The sequence below is a fragment of the Camelus bactrianus genome, chromosome 27 (genome assembly GCF_048773025.1).
Source record: "Camelus bactrianus isolate YW-2024 breed Bactrian camel chromosome 27, ASM4877302v1, whole genome shotgun sequence".
NCBI classification, from domain to species: domain Eukaryota; kingdom Metazoa; phylum Chordata; class Mammalia; order Artiodactyla; family Camelidae; genus Camelus; species Camelus bactrianus.
Genome location: NC_133565.1, coordinates 25,874,625 through 25,894,120, shown reverse-complemented (window position 1 = coordinate 25,894,120; position 19,496 = coordinate 25,874,625). Strand labels below are relative to the sequence as shown.

General features: G+C 47.8%; 1 protein-coding gene and 1 pseudogene across 2 annotated transcripts in view; one reads left to right on the top strand and one right to left on the bottom strand.

Moving 5' to 3' along the window:
• Positions 1–7,731, top strand: part of AP3S2 (adaptor related protein complex 3 subunit sigma 2) — a 42,844-nt gene extending 35,113 nt beyond the window's left edge. For both annotated transcript variants that reach the window (XM_010955073.3, XM_074353922.1), the window contains exon 6: positions 49–7,731. In XM_010955073.3, the coding sequence (XP_010953375.1) occupies positions 49–177 (129 nt within the window). In that variant the 3' untranslated portion in view covers positions 178–7,731. The remainder of the gene's footprint in view (positions 1–48) is intronic.
• On the bottom strand, positions 5,810–12,291 carry LOC105069246 (large ribosomal subunit protein P1 pseudogene; annotated as a pseudogene).
• Positions 12,292–19,496: the final 7,205 nt, after the last annotated feature.

The window sequence follows — 19,496 nt, the reverse complement described above, 5'->3', positions numbered from 1 at the left end:
CAGATGACACTGAGGGTTTGTCTCATACCCACCTTCACATCTCCTCAGGGTGGCCTTTCGGCAGCGCCCGCCCGGGCTGTGTCTGCTGTGAAGAACATCAACCTGCCAGAGATGCCTCGGAACATCAACATTGGCGATCTCAACATCAAGGTCCCCAACCTGTCCCAGTTTGTCTGAGAATGGAAGATGGCTGAACTGAGTTCTTAGAACCAGCAAAGCCAAGCCAGTCCTGCAGCAGAATCCACTCTGCGCCCTAGAGGAGTCCAGTCTCGGGCCCTGGCCCTTCTGTCCTGGAGCAGGAAGGAGTCCTGTGTCACCACTAGCCTGTGCTCGCTCCTCACATGTGCAGCCTTGCCCTTCTCTCATACACGTGGCCGCTGCAGATGTGAGGGGCTCCGGCTGCCTCGGTAGGGGTCAGGTGACCAAGCCATTCACCCCCTTTACCTCCCACGTGCAGCCACTCCTAGGGGTTGGGAACTGTAGTAAGAGGCCCCTCTGCTCCCAGAACTCTACCATAAGGACATTCTCTGACTCAAGTCTTCAAGCTTAGCACCATAAGGCTCCTGAGGTCCTGTAGAATTGACTTTCCTGGCAAGGTGCCATAGCTAGAAAAGGGATGTGGTGAGTGGCAAACAAGGACAAGATTTATGAGAACCAGAATTGCCTACCTGCTCTCCTAGAATTGTCATACCCAGAAACCTTTTGTATAGCTTTCCAATCACCACCTCCTGCAGAGTGCATCCCCCAACTGCCACAGTCCCGGCTCTATCCCACAGGTGTTTATATGCAGGACACAGTCCAGTCACAAACCTGGTGCCTGCGCCCCCATTTCTGCCGATACAGAGAGCACCCCCCATAGCTAGAGGGAAGAGGCCCTGTATCTATAGAAGGCAAGGCTGGCAACACGTGGAACATCTCAGAATTACAACTTCCCAGGTTTAAAATACATTCTCCTCATGAGGAGCAGACGAGTCAGCTGCTGTCTTATGAATGATGAGTCTTCTCCAAAGCCCACTGCTGTCTGTATCAGCTTCTGGAGCATGAGAGCCTCAGCTGGGATCACCCGTCCTGGACCTGACACAGAAAGGCTGGGGACACAGGCAGCATGCTGACTGAGACCTGCGGCAGTGAAGCATCTTCTCCCCAGTGTGCGAGGGATACCTCCCTAAGCTTGCTTATGCGCATGCCCTGTTCTCCTCTGGTGACAGTCCCCCAGAGCTAGCTGTGGAAACATGTAATAAGGTATGATAAGACTTTCTTCCTGTGGTTAACTCAGAGCTGAAACTGCTCCTTGGAGTAGTGCCTCTTAGTCCTGCACTGCCTCAGAGGCCAGGTCTCAGATGCAGTGCTGAGCTACCTTGAGATTAGGGAGCTCGCTGCACCGTCACGGTCAAGTCTCCTCACCTGGGGACTTCTCGTGCCTACCAGCCCATGGCCCAAAATGTTTCCTCAAGCCTCCTGATGCTCTCGCAGAGCCCATGGGAGATGGTGCCCGACATGACCCTGTGTCAGAACCGTGTCTTTTCCCACTTTGAACACTGCTTCCCGTGGTTGCTGCCCTTTGCTCCCAGCAGCCTCTTGTCCTCACTCTTAGTGAACCTGTCCGGTAACCTCCGAGATGGGCGGTGCTGATCAGAAGGTAGGCCCTCATGTTGGCAGAGGGAAATGTAGGCAAATATATCTGATGTCGAAACCTCCGATATCATTCTTTTAAAGGGTTTAATTTTGGGGGTATTTTTCTAAGGTAGCCGGTGACAGCATAGAGTGTAAGAGCCACAGGGTCCTCCACATGCCTCCACTGAACTGGTGAGGAAACGGAACCCAGAGTGTTAAGTGTTGTATTGAGGGTCACACACCTAGAACCATTCTTCTTGAGTTAAACTTTATGGTTTATTGTATTGCTGCAGGACAGCCACATGTCCTGAATTTCCTGGGATGGTCTTTGAATGTTTTGCCTGTCGGAAACCAGTGATTCCCCAAAACTGTTGACTGGTCCTATAGACTCCAGCAGTGGGTGTCCCAACATCATCCCTTGTACTGCCTCTAAAAGTGACATAAAACTGGAGTCTGGTCTTTTATTTGGAACACTTGGTCCCTTTGGACAGGCCACAGTAATTGTTCATTAACTGCTTGAGGTTGCCTGAAAATCCAGCTAGCTTTCTTACCTGCTATCAGCAAAGCCATAAGCTTTAGTATGTTGAGGAAATCCTCACTGGCCTTTTTTTGGAAAGGGATACAAACATTGCTGCTGAAAGATGTCAGGTGTGAAAATAGGGGCTGGGTTTGAATTTGGGAGTCCTTGGCCCTGGATGGTTTATACTGAGAATTTCCTAAAATGGTACAGAACACTGGGTTTTTAGTGCTCACTGCCACTAATTAAAATCTAATATTCATCCATTATGCAATTTCTAAGTGCCCGGTGAATGCCAGGCTCAGTTCTAGGCACTGAAGACAGACATGAGGCTCTGCCTCCTACTGTTGTCTCCACTGAGGATTTCTGAGTGCTCAGATTGAATCTGACTGGCAGCCTGAATTTGTGGAAAGTGTAGTTAGTGACTTTGTGCTATATGGAATATTTAAAGGACAATAACCCATTTCCCAAACCCAGCTGACCCCCTGCTGTCCATGTTCCAAACAGCCTATCTTCAAGCTGGTATAACAGAAATGCCATAGACCAGGTAGCTTAAATAACAAACATTTCTCACCATTCTGCAGGCCGATCCAGATCAAGGTGCCAGCAGATTTGGTGTCTAATGTGGACCCACTTCCTGGTTCATAGAGGGCCATCTTGCTCTGTCTTCACATCGTGAAGAGAAAGCTCTGAGCGCTTCATCCTCTTATAAGATCACCAATCCCACCCCGGGGGCTCATCCTAACCTAATTACCTCCCAAAGTCTCCATCTCTGACTACCATGACAATGGGAATTGGACTTATATGAATTTAGGGGGACACAGACACTCAGTCCATAAAGTGCACCTAATTACCCACCTTTCTTTTAGGCCTACTAATGGCCCTGTGCTTGTCACATTGAAGATTAAGTCAAGATGTCTCAAGTCTTCTCAGGTCCCTGTTATTCAGGCCTCTGCCACATGCAGAGCCAGCCTTTCCTCCCTACCGCCTCCACCTCCACGGAGCCAGCCTAGTGAAGCCCTCTCTGGCCCCAGGTTCATCAGAAAAGAAACCAGGGGAGTATGGCTAAAACCAGACTGCTGGCTAAACCCTGTCTTGTGAACCAGCCTTTAGTAGGGGGCTTCCTTAATGTGATCCATGGGTTTCCAAATAGAATGCAGCAGTGATTGATGCCTGAAGATAAGAGATCAGGAGTGAGTGTGATCGCCAAGACAGAGAGCCACTAGGTAGGAGAGAGACCCAGTTGGGGGTGGGGGGTTGTTGGCTGCTCATACACATCCTGGTCTTCAGCTTCCCAAGTCTCCTACTCTGCCACCAAGAGGGTACCCATCTCATTGTGGTCATTGTGAGCCTAGTGTCTGCATACCTGCGTATACCAGCACGTGGCCAATGCCCACAGGTTGCCGAATGACTGATTTCATGGTTAATCGTTGACCACTGGAGAACACTGGAGGGTCCCACATCTGCAGTGTTTTGGCAGCAGTTAGCAGATAGGCAGACAGGCCTCCTTTAAGGAAATGGTTCCACGGAAATGAGTAATCTTTCCCAAAAGACTGTTTAAGTTCTTTCCTATTTCAATGAATTACTGTTTTTAAAAGGAAATACATTCACATAGTTCAAAATTTAAAATAAAAGGTTGTTCAGCCAGGCTTCCATCCTGTTCCCCCAAATTTCTAAGCACCCCCATCCCTGGTAGGAACAAGTGTTTCCAATTTAAAAGATTAAGAAACAAAGCCCCTTGATTTTTATTACCAAAACTGAGTGTACCTTCCCAAAAGAGTTCTTTTCCATTCGATCTTGGCGGTTGACCTCAGCCCATTACAACCATGACGTCCTCTGTAGGGAGGAAGTGCCCCCCAGCCCACCCTGTACAAAGTGCACACCTATTTGAGCCCAGCCCTTGTTCTGCCTCCATTTTCCATGGCACTGACATACTATGTGTTTGGTTTGCAGTTATTGTCCCCACTCCTAGGAAGTACACCCATCAAGGGCAGGAGTTTTGCCTCTTGTTCAGTGCTGTGTCCCAGCTGCTAGGAATATGCCTGGTATGTATCACTCAATAAATTATCAGATCAGCAAATGGTTGAGGCAAACAGTAAGTCATTCTTACAGTAACTTGTAGCTTACACTCTCCAGGACCTCATGCTCAGTCAGCACTTTGGGAAGGAGAACCTTGGTAATGGTATTGGGAGCAGCCAGTAGGGAGGGACCAGTTGATGGCCTGTGGAGGACGGAGAGGAGAAAGGCAAAGCTGCTGACAGCGGAGCCCAAGTGACTGGAGGACCAGCAAGGGTGTTACTTGAGAGAGGAGGAAGGGTTTGAGAGGGAGAAAGCCATGTTTGAATGTGGACATGTGAAGTTAGAGTTGCCTGAGAGTATCTGGAAGCAGATATCCACCAGCCAGCTGGGAATGTGGGAGTGGGCAGGAGAGGAAATGAGCATCCATCCCAGAGAGATGGTGGTTGAAGCCGTAGGGGTGAGTAATGTGGCCAAGGGATGAGAGGAGAGGGTTGAGGACACAGCCTGTGGGCAGAGGAAGGGAGAGGGGAGTCTCGACAGTGGAGCAACTTCAAGTTGATGGAGGACTTTCAGTGGGAAGGCTGAGAGGCCAAGGGCTGGGGACTGAGAAGAGATTACCTCTCTTAGTCTTGCTGTTGCCCCCACCAAGGAAGTGAGGGAACTTCGAAGGGGTGGTTCTAGCCTAGTGGTGGGGCAGATCTAAATTACAAGGTGGTCGTGTAAGCATGGATCACAATCCAGCTCTGTGACGTACAGAGCTTTGGGAAGGTCAGTGTCCTCATCCACAAAGGAGTACCAATAGCTCCTGCCTCGGGGGTTGTTTGAGGGATAACTGAGAATTGATGAAGACCACAAAAGACTCCATGAGCACAGGCTGCTGTCATCATTGGGGTTTTTGTAGAGGGATGGAAGCTGGAGTAGATGCAATTAGCTGGGAGACGTTTGGTGGCGCTGGGAAGGAGAGACTGCAGTCCGTAGTGCCAAGTCCTGGCAGAAGGCCTCAAAGGTGGTGCTGCGGAGGGATGATAGGGACAGTGGCTGCTGGCCTGGCCCCACATGTGGGGTCCCAGGCACATATCTAGAGGCCACCACTAGATAAAGCTGTAGAGAAAGTGGTGAAATCTCTGGAAAGTGAAGCTTCCCTTACAGTAAGGAATTTGAAGACATGGAAAAGCAAACGTGATTGGTAGGACCAGAAGTGTGGGGGACACAGCCTGGAACCCCCTTCCTCCAGAATCAGCGGGAAATGGAGAGGTCCCGCAGGCACAGTGGAAGGAATCAGCATTTAGCCAGGACCAGGGTGAGGGCCTCTGGCCAAGCAGACCTGGCCGAGAATTGGGGTCCTATAGGGACTCCATGCTTCCCATGAGAAATGGGATCTTTGGGCTTTTCCAAGAGCAAACCTTACCTTTTTGTTCAACTCTAACAGCAGCCTGACCTCCTGAGAGCACTTGGGAACAGGGATGCCTTCCCTTGCCACTTAGGACTGTGCCATGCCTTCAGGAGGTCAGGTTGAGGGTTGTCTTCTGCATCGATGAGGATGAATGCCCTTTGCAAACCCATGGGATAAAGGCACAGCTGAAGTGATAGAAAGAGGTACGGGTAAATATTAAAATTTTTTTGAGAGTTCAGCTTTTTGTTGAACATTACAAAAGTGGTTTAGTCAAAAAGCCCAAAGCCCATCTCATCAGACTCCTCAGCTTCTTCTTTCTTTGCTTCCACTTTTCTTTAGCAGGGTGGCAGTGGAGGGGGCAGGACCTCCTGCTGGGGCAGCACCAGCTGCTGGGGCAGGTCCCCCCACCCCTGCATGCAGGTGAGGCTCCCAACATTGACATTGGCCAGAACCTTTGCAAACCTGGCCAGAAGGGGTCAATATTTACACCAGCTGCTTTAATGAGGGCATTGATCTTATCCTCTGACCACCAGCACCTCATTGTCATATGGGATGAGGGCCGAGAAGATGCAGGCGAGCTCCCAGTCGGAGGCCAAGGTGCGGGCTGGTGCTGCACAGGCACTGCTGGGCACTAGTTGCCAGTTGAAGTGAGGGCCTCACCCCAACTCAACCTGAGCTTACTCAAAGGGACCAAGCACTTGGTGGCAGTTGAGAAAAGGGAGCTGGGTAAATTTTTCAAAGACGGGTCCATTGGCTCCCCAGACTCACGTGATATTCAAAATATTTACCAGTTGGTATGGCTCAGGCACTGACAGGTGAAGATACCGAATGGGGGCTTGGGGAGGTTACTGCTGGGCCAAGATGCTTCTGCCCCCAGGCCCCTGCCTCTTCTGTGGCAACGGGGAGAAGCCAGGAGGCTGCCACACCTGGAGCTGCTGTTCGGTCCTCTGCTGGCCTGGGTAAGGGGGAGATAAAGCTTTGTTGGTTGCACCTGTGGCTTAGTGAGTCAGGCTGTCGCTTACTACTCGGGCACTGCAGTTGGAGGGACAAGGAGGCTTCTCATACCCCATCCCCAGACCCTCACAAGCTGGCAGTGAAACTGGAAGCCAAGAGACAACCACAAGCTCTGGACACACCCCCCACAGAAGGTCACCGCCTTTGCCCTGGGCGGCCTGGGTGTGAAGCTTTCCTCCAGTTGACCAGTTCTGAGTATTGGGCACTGGGTGCCCTTCCCTTGACCTCTCTCCAAGCCTCCGAGTGGCTCCTCAGCTGTCTGCAGGCCACACAAATCTTACTCTGGCAGGCATGAGGTAGCTGCAGGCCAAAGATGGCAACATGTACATCCTGGGAGGTAATCCTTTCTTGCTAGGGAAGAGCTTATCTAACTGAGGCAAGCTAGGATTTGAACTGACAATTGCTAAGCCAGCTTTTCTCGAAATTCTTTTGTCTATCCGGGAGGTACAGCTGGACCTGCTTCCTCAGCACCAGTCTACGACGAGGTGGCTCCCGCTCAGATGCTGGACTGGGCACTTCGGGGTGTTTTCTGCTGAAATTCCCCCTCGTTTCTGCTGAGTTTCCCAGCCTCTACCTGCCTCCTGTCCACCAGCTGGGGTCTGGCTAGGCTCTAACCAACCCATCAGCTGTTTAAAAGTGTACGATGATGTTGCAAGATTGGAAGGAAATCCCTCAGTCCAAGGTCTGTGCCAAACAGGCAGGTGTTACCATGACGCTACCTGGATCGCGCTGGGCCTGGTGCAGGTTGGTCGCCTGCAGCGGGCCCTCCCTGGCAGGCCTCTCTCTGAGCCGCAGTGCCGGGTTTATAACCCTTTCCTGTCAGGTCCTTCACTCCCAGCCCCAGCCCAGCCCAGCCCTGCTGAGTTGCTTTGGGCTCCCGTGGCCCCAGAAAGGCCACAGACTCCAGGCCTGGCCAGGCCTTTGCCCTGGTGGTCCCCTCTGCCTGCCTTCAGGTCTTCCTCACTCCCTCAGTTCAGGAGAATCTCTGCACAAATGTTACCTTCAGAGGACTTCCCTGTCCTTCTCTATTTCTCATGTCACTTATCACCTGACATGAGTGTATGTAATGTCAACCTCTGTTTTTTCACTATTTTTTGCTGCTGTTTTGCTGTGCCTTGCACAGTGCCTGACCCACTTCAGCTGTCAGTAAATAAAATGATTGTTCATGAATGAATGAAGGAACACTTCTGCTCTTTCCCTCTCAACGTCTGTGAAACTCCACACCCACTCCAGACTTGAAGGCAGGAAGCTCTATGGGTTGGAAGTCATGGGGCCTGGCTTCTTGATTTCCTGTGTGAGCCTCTGAGTCATTTAGCTGCCAACTTCTGGTTGTAGGAATAGTGTACGAGAGCACACTTATCATCTAGGCATAGAGCCCTGAATGGATTATAAACTTGGGTTTAAATGGGTTTGAATCCTGGCTCCACCACTTGCCTGCTGTGTGGCCTTGGACAACATACCTAACCTCTCTCTGCTTCTGTCTCCTCATCTGTGAAATGGTAGTAAAACAGCTTCCTTGAATTAGTCAAGGTTCTTGGTTGCAAACAATAGAACCAACCCAGAAGCTTACTAAAATGGCTATGGGGAAGCACTCACAGGCTCAAAATGAAGGAGGGGAAGCCCAAAGCCAAGCTAACCTGGACAAAAGAGAAAAAAATCCTCCAGAACATGCCACCAGCACTGCCAACACTGAACCCCAAGGCCACAGACCCTGCTGGCCTTCCCTGAATAGACAGACTCCAGGTTAGTGCTTCTGATCAGTGAAGCTCAGGGCCAGGGACCAGGATGGCAAGCAGAGGAGGCTGGCCCCAGCATCACACAGTGGGGAGCTGGCTGAGCGAGGAAGAGATGCTGTCTACCACATCGCATGCAGAGGGTTGTCCTGAGGATTAAGAGTTAATCCAGAAGCTTATACACAGCTGGTGGGAAACCTAGCAGAATCCACTGGCATTAGTACATTGCTTATCCTATGACTCACTAATGCCAAATGAGTGTCCACCAAAAGACAGGAACAAAAATGTTAATAGCACTATGTGTAACCTCCGAAAACTGGGAACAACTAAATGCCCATCAAGAATGGAATGCATGAATAAGTAAGTACCCTGAAATACTGCACAGACGCAAGAAAGAGCAAACTAGAACTGCGCATAACAGCATGGAGAAATCTGACACAACGCGGGCGTGGGAAGCCAGGCAGAAAACAACGTAGGTTGTATGGTTTCCTGTATTTGCACTTCAAACACAGGCAAAATTGAATGTATGGTTTTAGAAGTTGGGACAGGATAGTGGGTGTCCTAGGAGGACAGAGAAGAAGAGGCAGGAGTGGGGTTCCTGGTGCGGGGAATACTCACCTTACTGACCCTTTACTGAGTTCTTAATTTATGATTTTGTGTTTTTCTCCAGGCTTGTTATACTTCAATAATAACATATGGCTTTAAGAAGGGAATAAAAAGAATTTGTCCCTGGGAAGCACTGGAGATAGTGCCTGGCCCATGGGATGAGCTGAATAAATGTTAGGTCATTGTTACCATTATCCTTGTCACTCTCCCCCACTCCACCATGGCCCATCCCCCAGCACCGTCCTCCCAGGCTGGACAAGACCCACGTGTTCTCAGCCCTCACATCTGTACGGTTGAGAAGCGGTGCCGCAAGCACAGCGGGCCTGAGCATTTTTGTGTGGGTGGTGGGGAAAGACCTCCTGGATTGGCACAACTCATTCGCTCATCAAGGAATTAGCCAGTTCCTGCAGAGGCTGGGAGGCCAGCGACAGTGAGAACTGGGCCAATTAAGGACTTGCCAGTAGCTGAGGACAGGTGTAGAAACAGGTTGGGGAGGTGATGTAGAGCTGGGGCCTCAGAGGCAGGGAACAGTGTGGAGCCTCTCCTGAGGACAGCAGGAAGCCAGGGAGGGAGGGTCTGTGCCGTGTGTTTGTTGGGCATCGGTGGGGGAGGTGTATGTGTCCAGTTTGCCCTGGCTTTCGTGAGAAGAATGAATGAAAAGGGAGAAAAAAAAATTCCAGGAACCCAATTAGGAAGCCTGATCAGGTCAGGGTGGGACCGTAGAGGTGGAGAGAAGTGGAGGATTTGTGGTAAATTCTAGGGTTAGAAGTGACAGGACTTGGGGATCGTCATCCAGCACAGAGAGAAGCATGGGGAAGGGCGAGGCAGACGATGACCAGGAGCTTGGGTAGCCCCACCCATAACAGACCCTGCTCCTTCCAGCACCACAGAAGAGCAAGGTTGGGGGTGAGTGTAAGTTAGGTTTGGGGAGCAGAATGAGAAAAGACTGAGACACAGTGGGCAAAGCCTGTGAGGGAGAGGTCACGGGAGAGAAGGGAAGCCGTGTGCAGAGAGAATGCCCAGCTTACGGGGATGCTGCCCAGTTTAGGCAGCCAGCTCAGAGGAGAGGCACAGATGAGGTGCATGGGCCATGGGACGAGGGTTTCTGGGGCTCAGTGGGAAGTGGAGGAAAGGTTGACAGGGGGATGGGATGCATGCACAGAGTGGGCCATGGCCAAGATGACAGAGATGTGGGGCCTGGTGGGCTTAATTATTCTCTAAATTTCCAAATCAATGAGCCAGGCACTGGAGAATGGGAGGCCCCTGGCCCTTGGGCAGGAGAGAGCCCGGCCCAGGATGGTGGTGCATTAGGGGACAGCAGGCTGGATCATGTGTGTGGAGCCTTTGTGTGATCTCCACTCGTGGAAAGTTATCAACGATAATAGTGAATGCAGCTGTGGTAGATGCTATTACTGTTCAAAATATCTATTGCTTCTTTCTGAGAGAGCATGATGCTTCTCATGCCTTTGACATCAGGCTTGGCTACCTTACTTGCTTTAGTCAATGACCTGAGTGTGAGTGAGGTGTGCTACTTCTATGAGGAAACTTCAGGAGTCATGGTATGGTGCTACCATGTTCATTCTTATCTCTGCCAGGGGACCAGCATGTGCCAGATAAGGGCTGCTCCTTCAACCTGAGTCTTGGAGTGGAGCTGACTTGGTACAGAGCTGCAGCCAACCCATGACGGACATGTGGTGTGAGCAACAAATAAACCTTGTTGTTAGCTGCCACATTTTGGGAGCTGTTTGTTACTGCCACATAACATAGCCTCAGCTGACTGCTACAGCAACTCGTGGATTGCGAGTGCTTACTCTGCACCAGGCACTGAGCAGTTAATCCTAAAACAACTCTATGAGTGAAAGCAGTCAGACAGAAACGAGCACAGAGCATGTGATTCCATTTATATAAAATTCTAGAAAACATGAACTAATCTATAGTGACAGAAGGCAGATCAGTGGCTGCCTGGGGATTGGGTGGGAAAGAGAAAGGCAAGAGGGAGGGATTACAAAGGGACATGAGAAAACTTTTGGGATGACAGATATGTTCATTATCTTAATTGTGGAGATGGTTATATGAATATATAGAAGTCAGAACATATATACTTTAAATATGTACAGTTTATTGTATGTTAAGTAGACCTCAATAAACTGTTTCTAAAGGAGACCCAACTATTAGACTAGAATTCTAATAAAATTCTTATTATTTTACAGATGAGGAAAATGAGGCTCGTTGGGATTAAATTACTTGCTGAGAGTCACTCAGCTATTAAAGGTTGGATCCAGAATCTGAACCAAGTGTGCTTGAATTCAAAACCTGTGTCTTTTAACCATGAAGGAGTCTGAGTGGCAGGCCAAGTGTCCAGGGGTAAGGGTCCCGAGGCTTGAATGTGGGCTTCACAAGGAGCCCCAGAGGCAGCTCCTGCTGAAATGCAGCATTCCCCAAGAGTCACCACTGGGGGAAGAGGAGGTGGGCAGATGCTAGGCCTCACAGTTTTCAGAGCAGCCCCATGTCCCCTGGAAGAGAGGGCACAGCATGGCAGCAGTGGGCTTCTGGAGCCCCCTTGTACCCACTTGGGAGAGCTGACTTAAAATTTCAGGAATGTCATGAAACAGTTGTTAAACATAGCCATTATTAAAAATTATATATGTTTACAATTAAATAAAACATGTTAAAAACAAAGGTAATAATAGTCAGAACTTACTTCCTCCTAATCATGTTCCCACGCCTGGCTGGTATTTACGCTCCTGGCGGTTCTGCACACACACTTCGTGTTTGTCAGGTGGAGGCGGTCTCTTCTCAATTCCACCTCTTCCGGCAGCTTGAATTCAGACTGGTGGGATTATTTACACCATGGAGATGGGAAAAACACTAAATCAGGGCTAACCCCTCATGTCCACCCACTGCGGGTTGTTAAGCATTTAATCATCGTATTACTGAACCCTAGGGTCTTGGGCAGGAGGCTCAGGTCTGGGTCTGAAGGAAGAGGCAAGTACAGACAGCTGGAGGCCCAGGGCTGCCTGAAATGATGGTGATGAAAAGGCTAGCATGCCTTGAGCCCTGCTGCCTGACAAATCTTTTGTGTATTCCCTCACTTAATCCGCACCACAACCCTGTGAGGTAAAGAGCTATTACTATCTGCAGATGAGGAAACAGAATTACTTGCCCAGAGTTACTCAGCTAATTAAGTGTCCCAGCCAGGGTACAAAGCTTGACCCTTAACTGCTGCTGTCCACACAGCCCCGCCCCATGAAGGTGCCAGTGTTGGACACAGGGTCTGGCCTAACTCTTTCCTGAAACCTCCAGCCAGGCGCAGGCCCCAGGTCCCCCAGGAGCCTGAAGTCGGCTTCAGCGACCACTCGGCCCACGGCCCCACTTCTCCTGTGGCAGCCTGTCATGGGGGCTACGGTTTGTGCAGAGCTGAGTACCAGGGAGAGGCCAAGGGCAGGCTGACCTCGTTCCAAAACAGCCTGGGCCTCTCAGGAGCCCTGGAGCACTAGGGGCCAAGCAGGGCTGGTGGAGGCCCCGTGCCTCCTGAGGGCTCTGGAGAAAAGAAATTCCAGGATGCCACAGCCTGAGGGGCCTCGCAGATCCTCCTTCCAGATTGTCCTCTTCATGGATGAGGAAGTGGAGAGGTCCCAGGGAATGAGAAAGAGCTGACTGTCCAGAGTCTGGGGTTTCAGAGAAGGGAGTTCTGGAAATGGTCTCAGGCTGCCAGAGCAAGAGAAGGAAGCCCTGGGAGGCCAGACATGTTGGAGCAGGTCTTCGAGGTGCCACGAAGGTGGGGCCCTCTGGGTGGGTGGAAATCATGCCTGTGATTTTCTCTCTGATGCTGGAGGTAGGGGAGGCTGCAGGACAGGATTGGGGGTGAGGTGGGTGTGCTTCAGGTGAGCCACATGGGGAGTGGGCTGAGGCTGGCCTGGAAGAGGCTGAGGCGGCTGAGGAGGGCCCCAGGGCCCTGCTGAGTGTAGTGGGTTGAATGGTGTCCCCTCAAAAGACATGTCCAAGTCCTAATCCCTGGAACCTGTGAATGTGACCTTATTTGGAAAAAGCATGTTTGATGTATTTAAGTTAAGGGTCTGGAGATGAGATCATGGATTATGCAATGACAAGTGTCCTTATAGGAGATACACAGAGGTGAAGGCCATGTGACCCCTATGCAGAGATTGGAGTGATGCAGCTACAAGCCAGGGACCACCTGGAGCCACCAGAGGCTGGAAGAGCCACTGAAGGCTCCTCCACCAGAGACTTTGGAGGGACTGTGGCCCTGCTGACACTGTCATTTCAGACTGGTGACTCCCAGACCGGTAAGAGAATACATTTCTGTTGTTTTCAGCTACCTGGTTTGTAGAAATATATTACTGAAGCCCTAGGAAACCTGTTAATGGGGGTGAAAATGGGCATGTTACAGAGATTCCTCCACTGCATGGGGCAGCGCTGGGAGGGAAAGGAGGAGACTGGCAGGTAGGGGAACGGAGGGAGAGCAGGGAGCACGGTGGGCAGAAGGAAGACCTGCAGAGGGGGGCAGACAGAAAAGACTGTGGGTGGGTGAGTAGGAGGTGAGGCTTGGAGCTCTCAGATGTGTGGAGGAGCCAGGGTCCGTGACGGAGCTCAGGAGAAGGGCACTTTCAGGAGATGGCAGGGCCTAGGAAGAGATGTGGGAGGGGTAGCTGAGGAGACAGCCCCTAGAGCTGAGAATTTCTGGAGAAAGAGGCTGATATGCCCAGGGAGAGGCAAGGCCAGAAGAGGCATGGGCCGTGCCAAGTGGGTCAAAGATGGACACTGCATAGATATCATCCACGGAGGTATCAATACTAAGAGCGCCTTTGGGTAAACATCATGCACCCTAGCTCTTATAGAAGTCTATAAGGGGTTATTCCCATTTCACAGACAAAGAAGTTGAAGACTTGGGGGGTAAGTAATCCTCCAAGGTAGTTGCCCAGCCTGTAGGAGTCGGACCCTGACCAGAACTACATGTCCGCCTGTAAAGCTAGCGTCCTTCTGAGCATCCTATCCTGCCCACGGGATGCTCCCAGGGCAGCCTGTGGGTGGGAGGGGTGCAGAGGGAGCACCAGGATGGGAGCCCGCCCAGGGGAGCAGGGCTTACTCTGCCTTCCTGCCCTGACTGGCCTGTCCCTCTCTCTTACCCAGCCTCAGGGACCTCTGTCCTCCTGCTAGGCTTCTAGTCCATTCTGTCCCTTCCACGCCTGGGACCCCACTGGGCCCAGCTTCACATCAACAACAGACTCTTTCCCACTTCCGGCCTCACCAAGACAGTTTGCTCTAAAAGCTGTTCTTTGTCTTTTTTTTTTTTTTCCAAAAAATGTGTTTTTGATCAGTTTTATTGTAAAACCCAGACTGAATTCTTTTTTTTATTTCTTTTTTTTAACTGAAGTATACTTGATTTACAATATTGTGTTAATTTATGGTGTACAGCATAGTGATTCAGTTATACATATATATATAATTCCTTTCCATATTTTTTTATTGAAATGTAGTTGATTTACAATGTTCAGGTGTACAGCAAAGTGACTCAGCTACACATATACATACACATTTTTTTTCAGATTCCCTTCCATTGTATGTTATTACAAGAAATTGAATATAGTTCCCTATGCTATACAGTAGGTCCTTGTTGTTTATCTGTTTTATATATAGTACTGTGTATCTCTTAATCCCAAACTCCTAGTTTATTCTCCCCCTGCCCTTTCCCCTTTGGTAACCATTGTTTGTTTTCTATGTCCAAGAGTCTATTTTTGGCCAAGCTGAATTCTTGAAAACAACAACAATGAGAAAAAAGGAAAAAAAAATCTCAGCTCCAGGAAGTGCTGACTCCAGCACCGAGCAGCAGCTCTGGTTCTCTTCCCTCTCTCCCCCAAAACCCTCCCTCTGCCCACCCACGTGAAATTCTGGGTATCAAGCCTCCTAAATATTCCCTAACTGCTGGTTCTTTGAAGCCCCTCAGTCTCTGCCTGCTGGTTAGATCCTTTGACTCTGGAGAGCCTCTACCCCTCCCAGTGGCTCTCCCAGCCTCCCACCTGACTCCCCTTCAAGCTGGTCCCCACATGATCCCCAGAGGCTCACTGTAAAAGACAAATCTGACTTCATCATTGTCCTTTGCTCAGATTTCATAGAGTCTAAACTCCTTAATATGGCTTCAAGTCTCCAATGTCCAGTCCCTGCCCCCACCAGCCTCGCACTCCTCCAGGCACCTGCCCCACTGCCTTCACATATGCTGGGTCCCTCTGCTTGGGACACCCTTCACCTGTCCGTCAGGATAATCCAACTCAATCCTCAAGACTCAACTCAAATAGTTCCCTCTTTTATTGGCCCTCTCTTGCCCTCCCCAGGCAGAGTGGCCCTCCTCCCCACTGTCATGACAATTGTGTGAAACTTGGCTCATTCATTCACCTGAAATGTGTCAAGTCCCTTGCTAGGAACTGGGGCACAGCAGAAAACAGTACAGACCCAGCCCCTGCTCCACGGACATTATAATTATCTTTGCTGCTTTTGCCCAGGTAGTCCATGAGTCCTCCAGGACGGGTACCACCTGCCTGCACAGAGCTGAGCTTGGTACCCACAGGAAGTGTGTGCTCCTTAAGTGTTTCTTGACTGACTGATCGACCAGATGAGTATGTGAATAAACTTAACCCTTTCCATCTCCCCCTTTCAAATGCTTTTTATCTCCTTTTCTTTTAAAAATAGTATTTTAATGGTTTTGGTGGTGGTGCTGGTTGCTCCAAAAGTAGTACAGCAATTCAAAGAATACACAGGTGTACGAGTTAAAAATGGTAGTCCCACCCTCCCCTGCTCCCCCATCTCCTACTTCAAGTCTCCTTCACTGAAGTCAATTAGGTTAATCATTTGGCAGGTGCATTTTCACCAGCCCAACACTCATAACACTCTACAAGTCTACATGTTCCAAGAGAGTTCTTATGAAGATGGGACCATAGTTAATATGTTACTTTGGCACTTGCTTTTTTAACTTAAAAATATGCCAGGGACATCATTCCAAGGTAATATAAACAGAGTTAACTCCCATCTCTCTAACTGCTGTGTAATGTTTCCTGTGGCTGTTTAATACTTTGTTTAAATGAGGCTCTATGGATGCTTTGGCCTTTTTTCCCCTCTATAACAAGGAATAATGCAATAAACTTCCTCTTACACATCTTTAAGTTCTAGTTGGGTTCCCCCTGGGTTTAGGATAGCAGGGTTACTGGGTCAAAGAGGATGTGCATTTAAATTTGTGATAGGTCTTGCCATCTTACTTTCTCAAGCAGTCAGAGCACTTCACAAGAGCTCCAGGAGCATAGGGAAACATGAGTTCCCCACACCTTGGCCAGCTCTAGGTGTTACTAATAGTCAAAATCTTTGCCAATATCATGGGCAAAAGTTGCATTGTTTTGAAATTGTGTTTCCTGAATACAAGTAAGGTAGAACAACTTTTCATGTGATGATTGTCCATTTTTATTTCCTCTTCCTTGAGTTTTTGCCAGTTTTCAATTGTGACATCTTTATTTTTAAAAGTTACCTTGCAGGAACTTTTTGAACATTATTGACATTAATCCTTTGTTGTACGTTTTGCAAATTTTATAGTCTGGTGTAATAGTTGTCTTTTGCTATACAGAAGTTTGCATATACTTAAATGACTTTTAACTCTTTATTACAGAAATTTGTAAGAATACTCAAAGGTAATGAGAACAATATAATGAACTCCCAACATTCCCACTTCTGAGCTCCAACAGTGATCAAGATAAGGCTAATTTTCCTCCTAGTATGAAGTTTTCCTTTTGACATTGCTTATAGTGGTTTTTGCAATGCAGAGATTTTTGTTTCTGTGGAGTAAAATTTCATAGTCTTTCATTTTGTGGCTTCTGAGCTTTGTTTAATACTTAGGTCTTCCCATTCCAAAATCATTATTAAAACAAAACAAAGCAGATTCTTCTAGTACTTCTAAACATGATTTATTATTTTTTAAAAAGTGGCACAGCATTTTTTCACACGGAGGACCATAATTTATTTAACTAATCCTCAATTACTGAACATTAAGTTGTTTCTGATTTTCTCTGACTTTTTAAATCATTTGTATTATTGAGCAGCCAGCCCTGACTTCTCCCACCTCACCTTGATTATTTCAAAGCAAACCCCAAACATCAAATCAATTTCATTCATATATACGAAAGTTTTTAAATTTTTATATCGTAAAATCTATTAATCCTCTGGTATTTTTGTCTTGCACTTCTAATTTTATTTATATTTTGAATAGCCAGTGTATTCACGTGGTTCAACGTTCAAAAGAACAAAAGGATACATTGAAAAATCTGTTTCCCATACTGTTCTTTAGCTGTCCAGTTACCCACCTGGGAAAGAATCAGTGTTAGCAGTTTCTTGTGTATCTATGGGTCATTATATACATTATGTATAAGTAAATTATGTGTTTTTCTTTCTACTTTTAAAGTACAATTGACAAGCTACTTGAACAACCATCTGCACCCAACTTTTATTACTTAACAATAGATCTTGAAAATTATTCCATAGATAGCATCATATCCCTTTTTTATAGCTACATACATTCCATTGCATGGACATACAAGAAGAGTTGTTTTCCCATCTCTACTGGTGGACATTTAGGTCCTTTCCAGCTACAGACAGTGTTGCAATGAAAAGCCTTGTACATTCCCCATTTCGCTTGGGTATAAGGATATCTGTAGGATAAGTTTCCAGAAGTGGAAGTGCTGAGTCCAAAGGGACATGTGTTTAGATGTTTGATAAATATTACCAAATCGCCTCTCTCATGTGAGTCAGTTTACACACTTACCAGCAATGCATGAGGGTGCTTGTTCTCTTCCCACTCTTGCCAACATACTGTGTTACCAAACTTTCTGCTGACCTGGTAAGTGAAGAATAATATCTTTGGAGATACTCCTTCTGATGAGTTGTTGAGCATCTTTTTATATCTTTAAGGGCCCACTAAAATTTTCTGTTTTCCATTAACTGTTTCCTCATATCCTTTACTTATTTTCCTCCATTTGAGTCATTGGTGGTTCATTTTGAAATGATTTGTGGGAGCTCTTTACATATGAGAGAAATCAGCCCTTTGCCTATGTTCTGAGTTGTAGTCTCCGATCCTCCCCTCCCCCACCCCTGCAGTTTAAAGTTTTTCTTTCGACTTCCCTTGTTGTCGTTTTTTGCAACACAGAAATTTTACTTTTAATGTAGTCAAATTTATCAATCTTTTCTTTTGAGGCTTCAGGTTTTATATAATATTCATAAAGGACTTCCCCACTCTGGGATTTTTTTCTAAAAAGATTCTCCCATGGTTTCATTCAGTAGTTATGAAACATGATTTGTTTTTAATGGTGGGGTAGTATTTCATCATATGGGAAGACCATAATTCTCTCAACCAATCACCTATAGCTGAATATTTGGGCTTTTTTTTTATTTTCCTAAATTATAAATAATACTGCAGTAAAAGCCTTGTCCATAAATACTCTATTCCATTAGGCTAAATTCCTAAAAGTGACCTTCACTTCTATCCCCAAACTTCCCTCCAGAAAGTCGGACTGCACTTCTGCCACAGCGGCATGTATTCTACTCTAAGGCAGAGAGGTAGGGACCCAGGGTGGAAGATTCTCTCGGGAGTGATAGAGCCTTTCTTTGGGTTGTCAGCCATAGAGGGGATTATGTCAAATATGCTGGAGGAGGGGGCCAGGCAGGGAGAGAAAGAAAACCCAAAGTAGCACTAGGATCTCATTCAGAGCCAATTTACTCTTACTTTATACACAATTCTATATTCCAATAAACTTGTGACCTGGCTTTTAAGAGCACAGCAACAAATTAGAAGGGGAAGTAAGGCTGCTACTTGGAGGCACCCTGGCCCACTGTGCTGTTTCCAAACGAAGAGCAAGTGCAAGTCATTCAAAAAGCAACCACTTTGGACCGTGTGGTACAGTGCTAAACTATCCCAGAGATCCCAGTAATGGATGAGGAAGAGTCAATTTGATTGAGTGATTTCCAAATTGCTTCTAAACCTGAGATTCTGGAAGGTATCTTGAACCTTTGGTAGGCAGAGTAATGCCCCCCTCCTCAAAGATGTCCTTGTCCTAATCCCTGGGTTCTGTGAATATGCTGTGCTATGTGGCAAAGAAGAATCAAAATTGCAGATGGAATTAAAATTGCTAATCAGCTGACTTTAAAATAGGAAGATTATCTTGACTTATCTGGGTGGACACAGTGTAATCACAAGGATCCTTAAAAGTAGAAGTAGGAGACAAAAGAAGAGTTAATGTCAGAGAGATACAGAAAGACTGGATGGGCCACTGCTGGCTTTGAAAATGGTAGGAGGGCCACAAGCCAAGGAATGTGGGCAGTGTCTAGAAGCTGGAAGAGGCAAATAGATGGATGTTCCGCAGAGCCTCCAGAAGGAAGCCCTGTGGACACCCTTGAATATAGCCTAGTGAGACCCATCTTGGACTTGATTTACAGAACTGTAAGATAATTTGTGTTGTTTTATGTTTGTGTTAATTTGTTACAGCAGCCATAGGAAAAGACTACAAATATCATCTGGTACTGCCCAGTAAAAAGATGCGCAGAGAAGAGGACT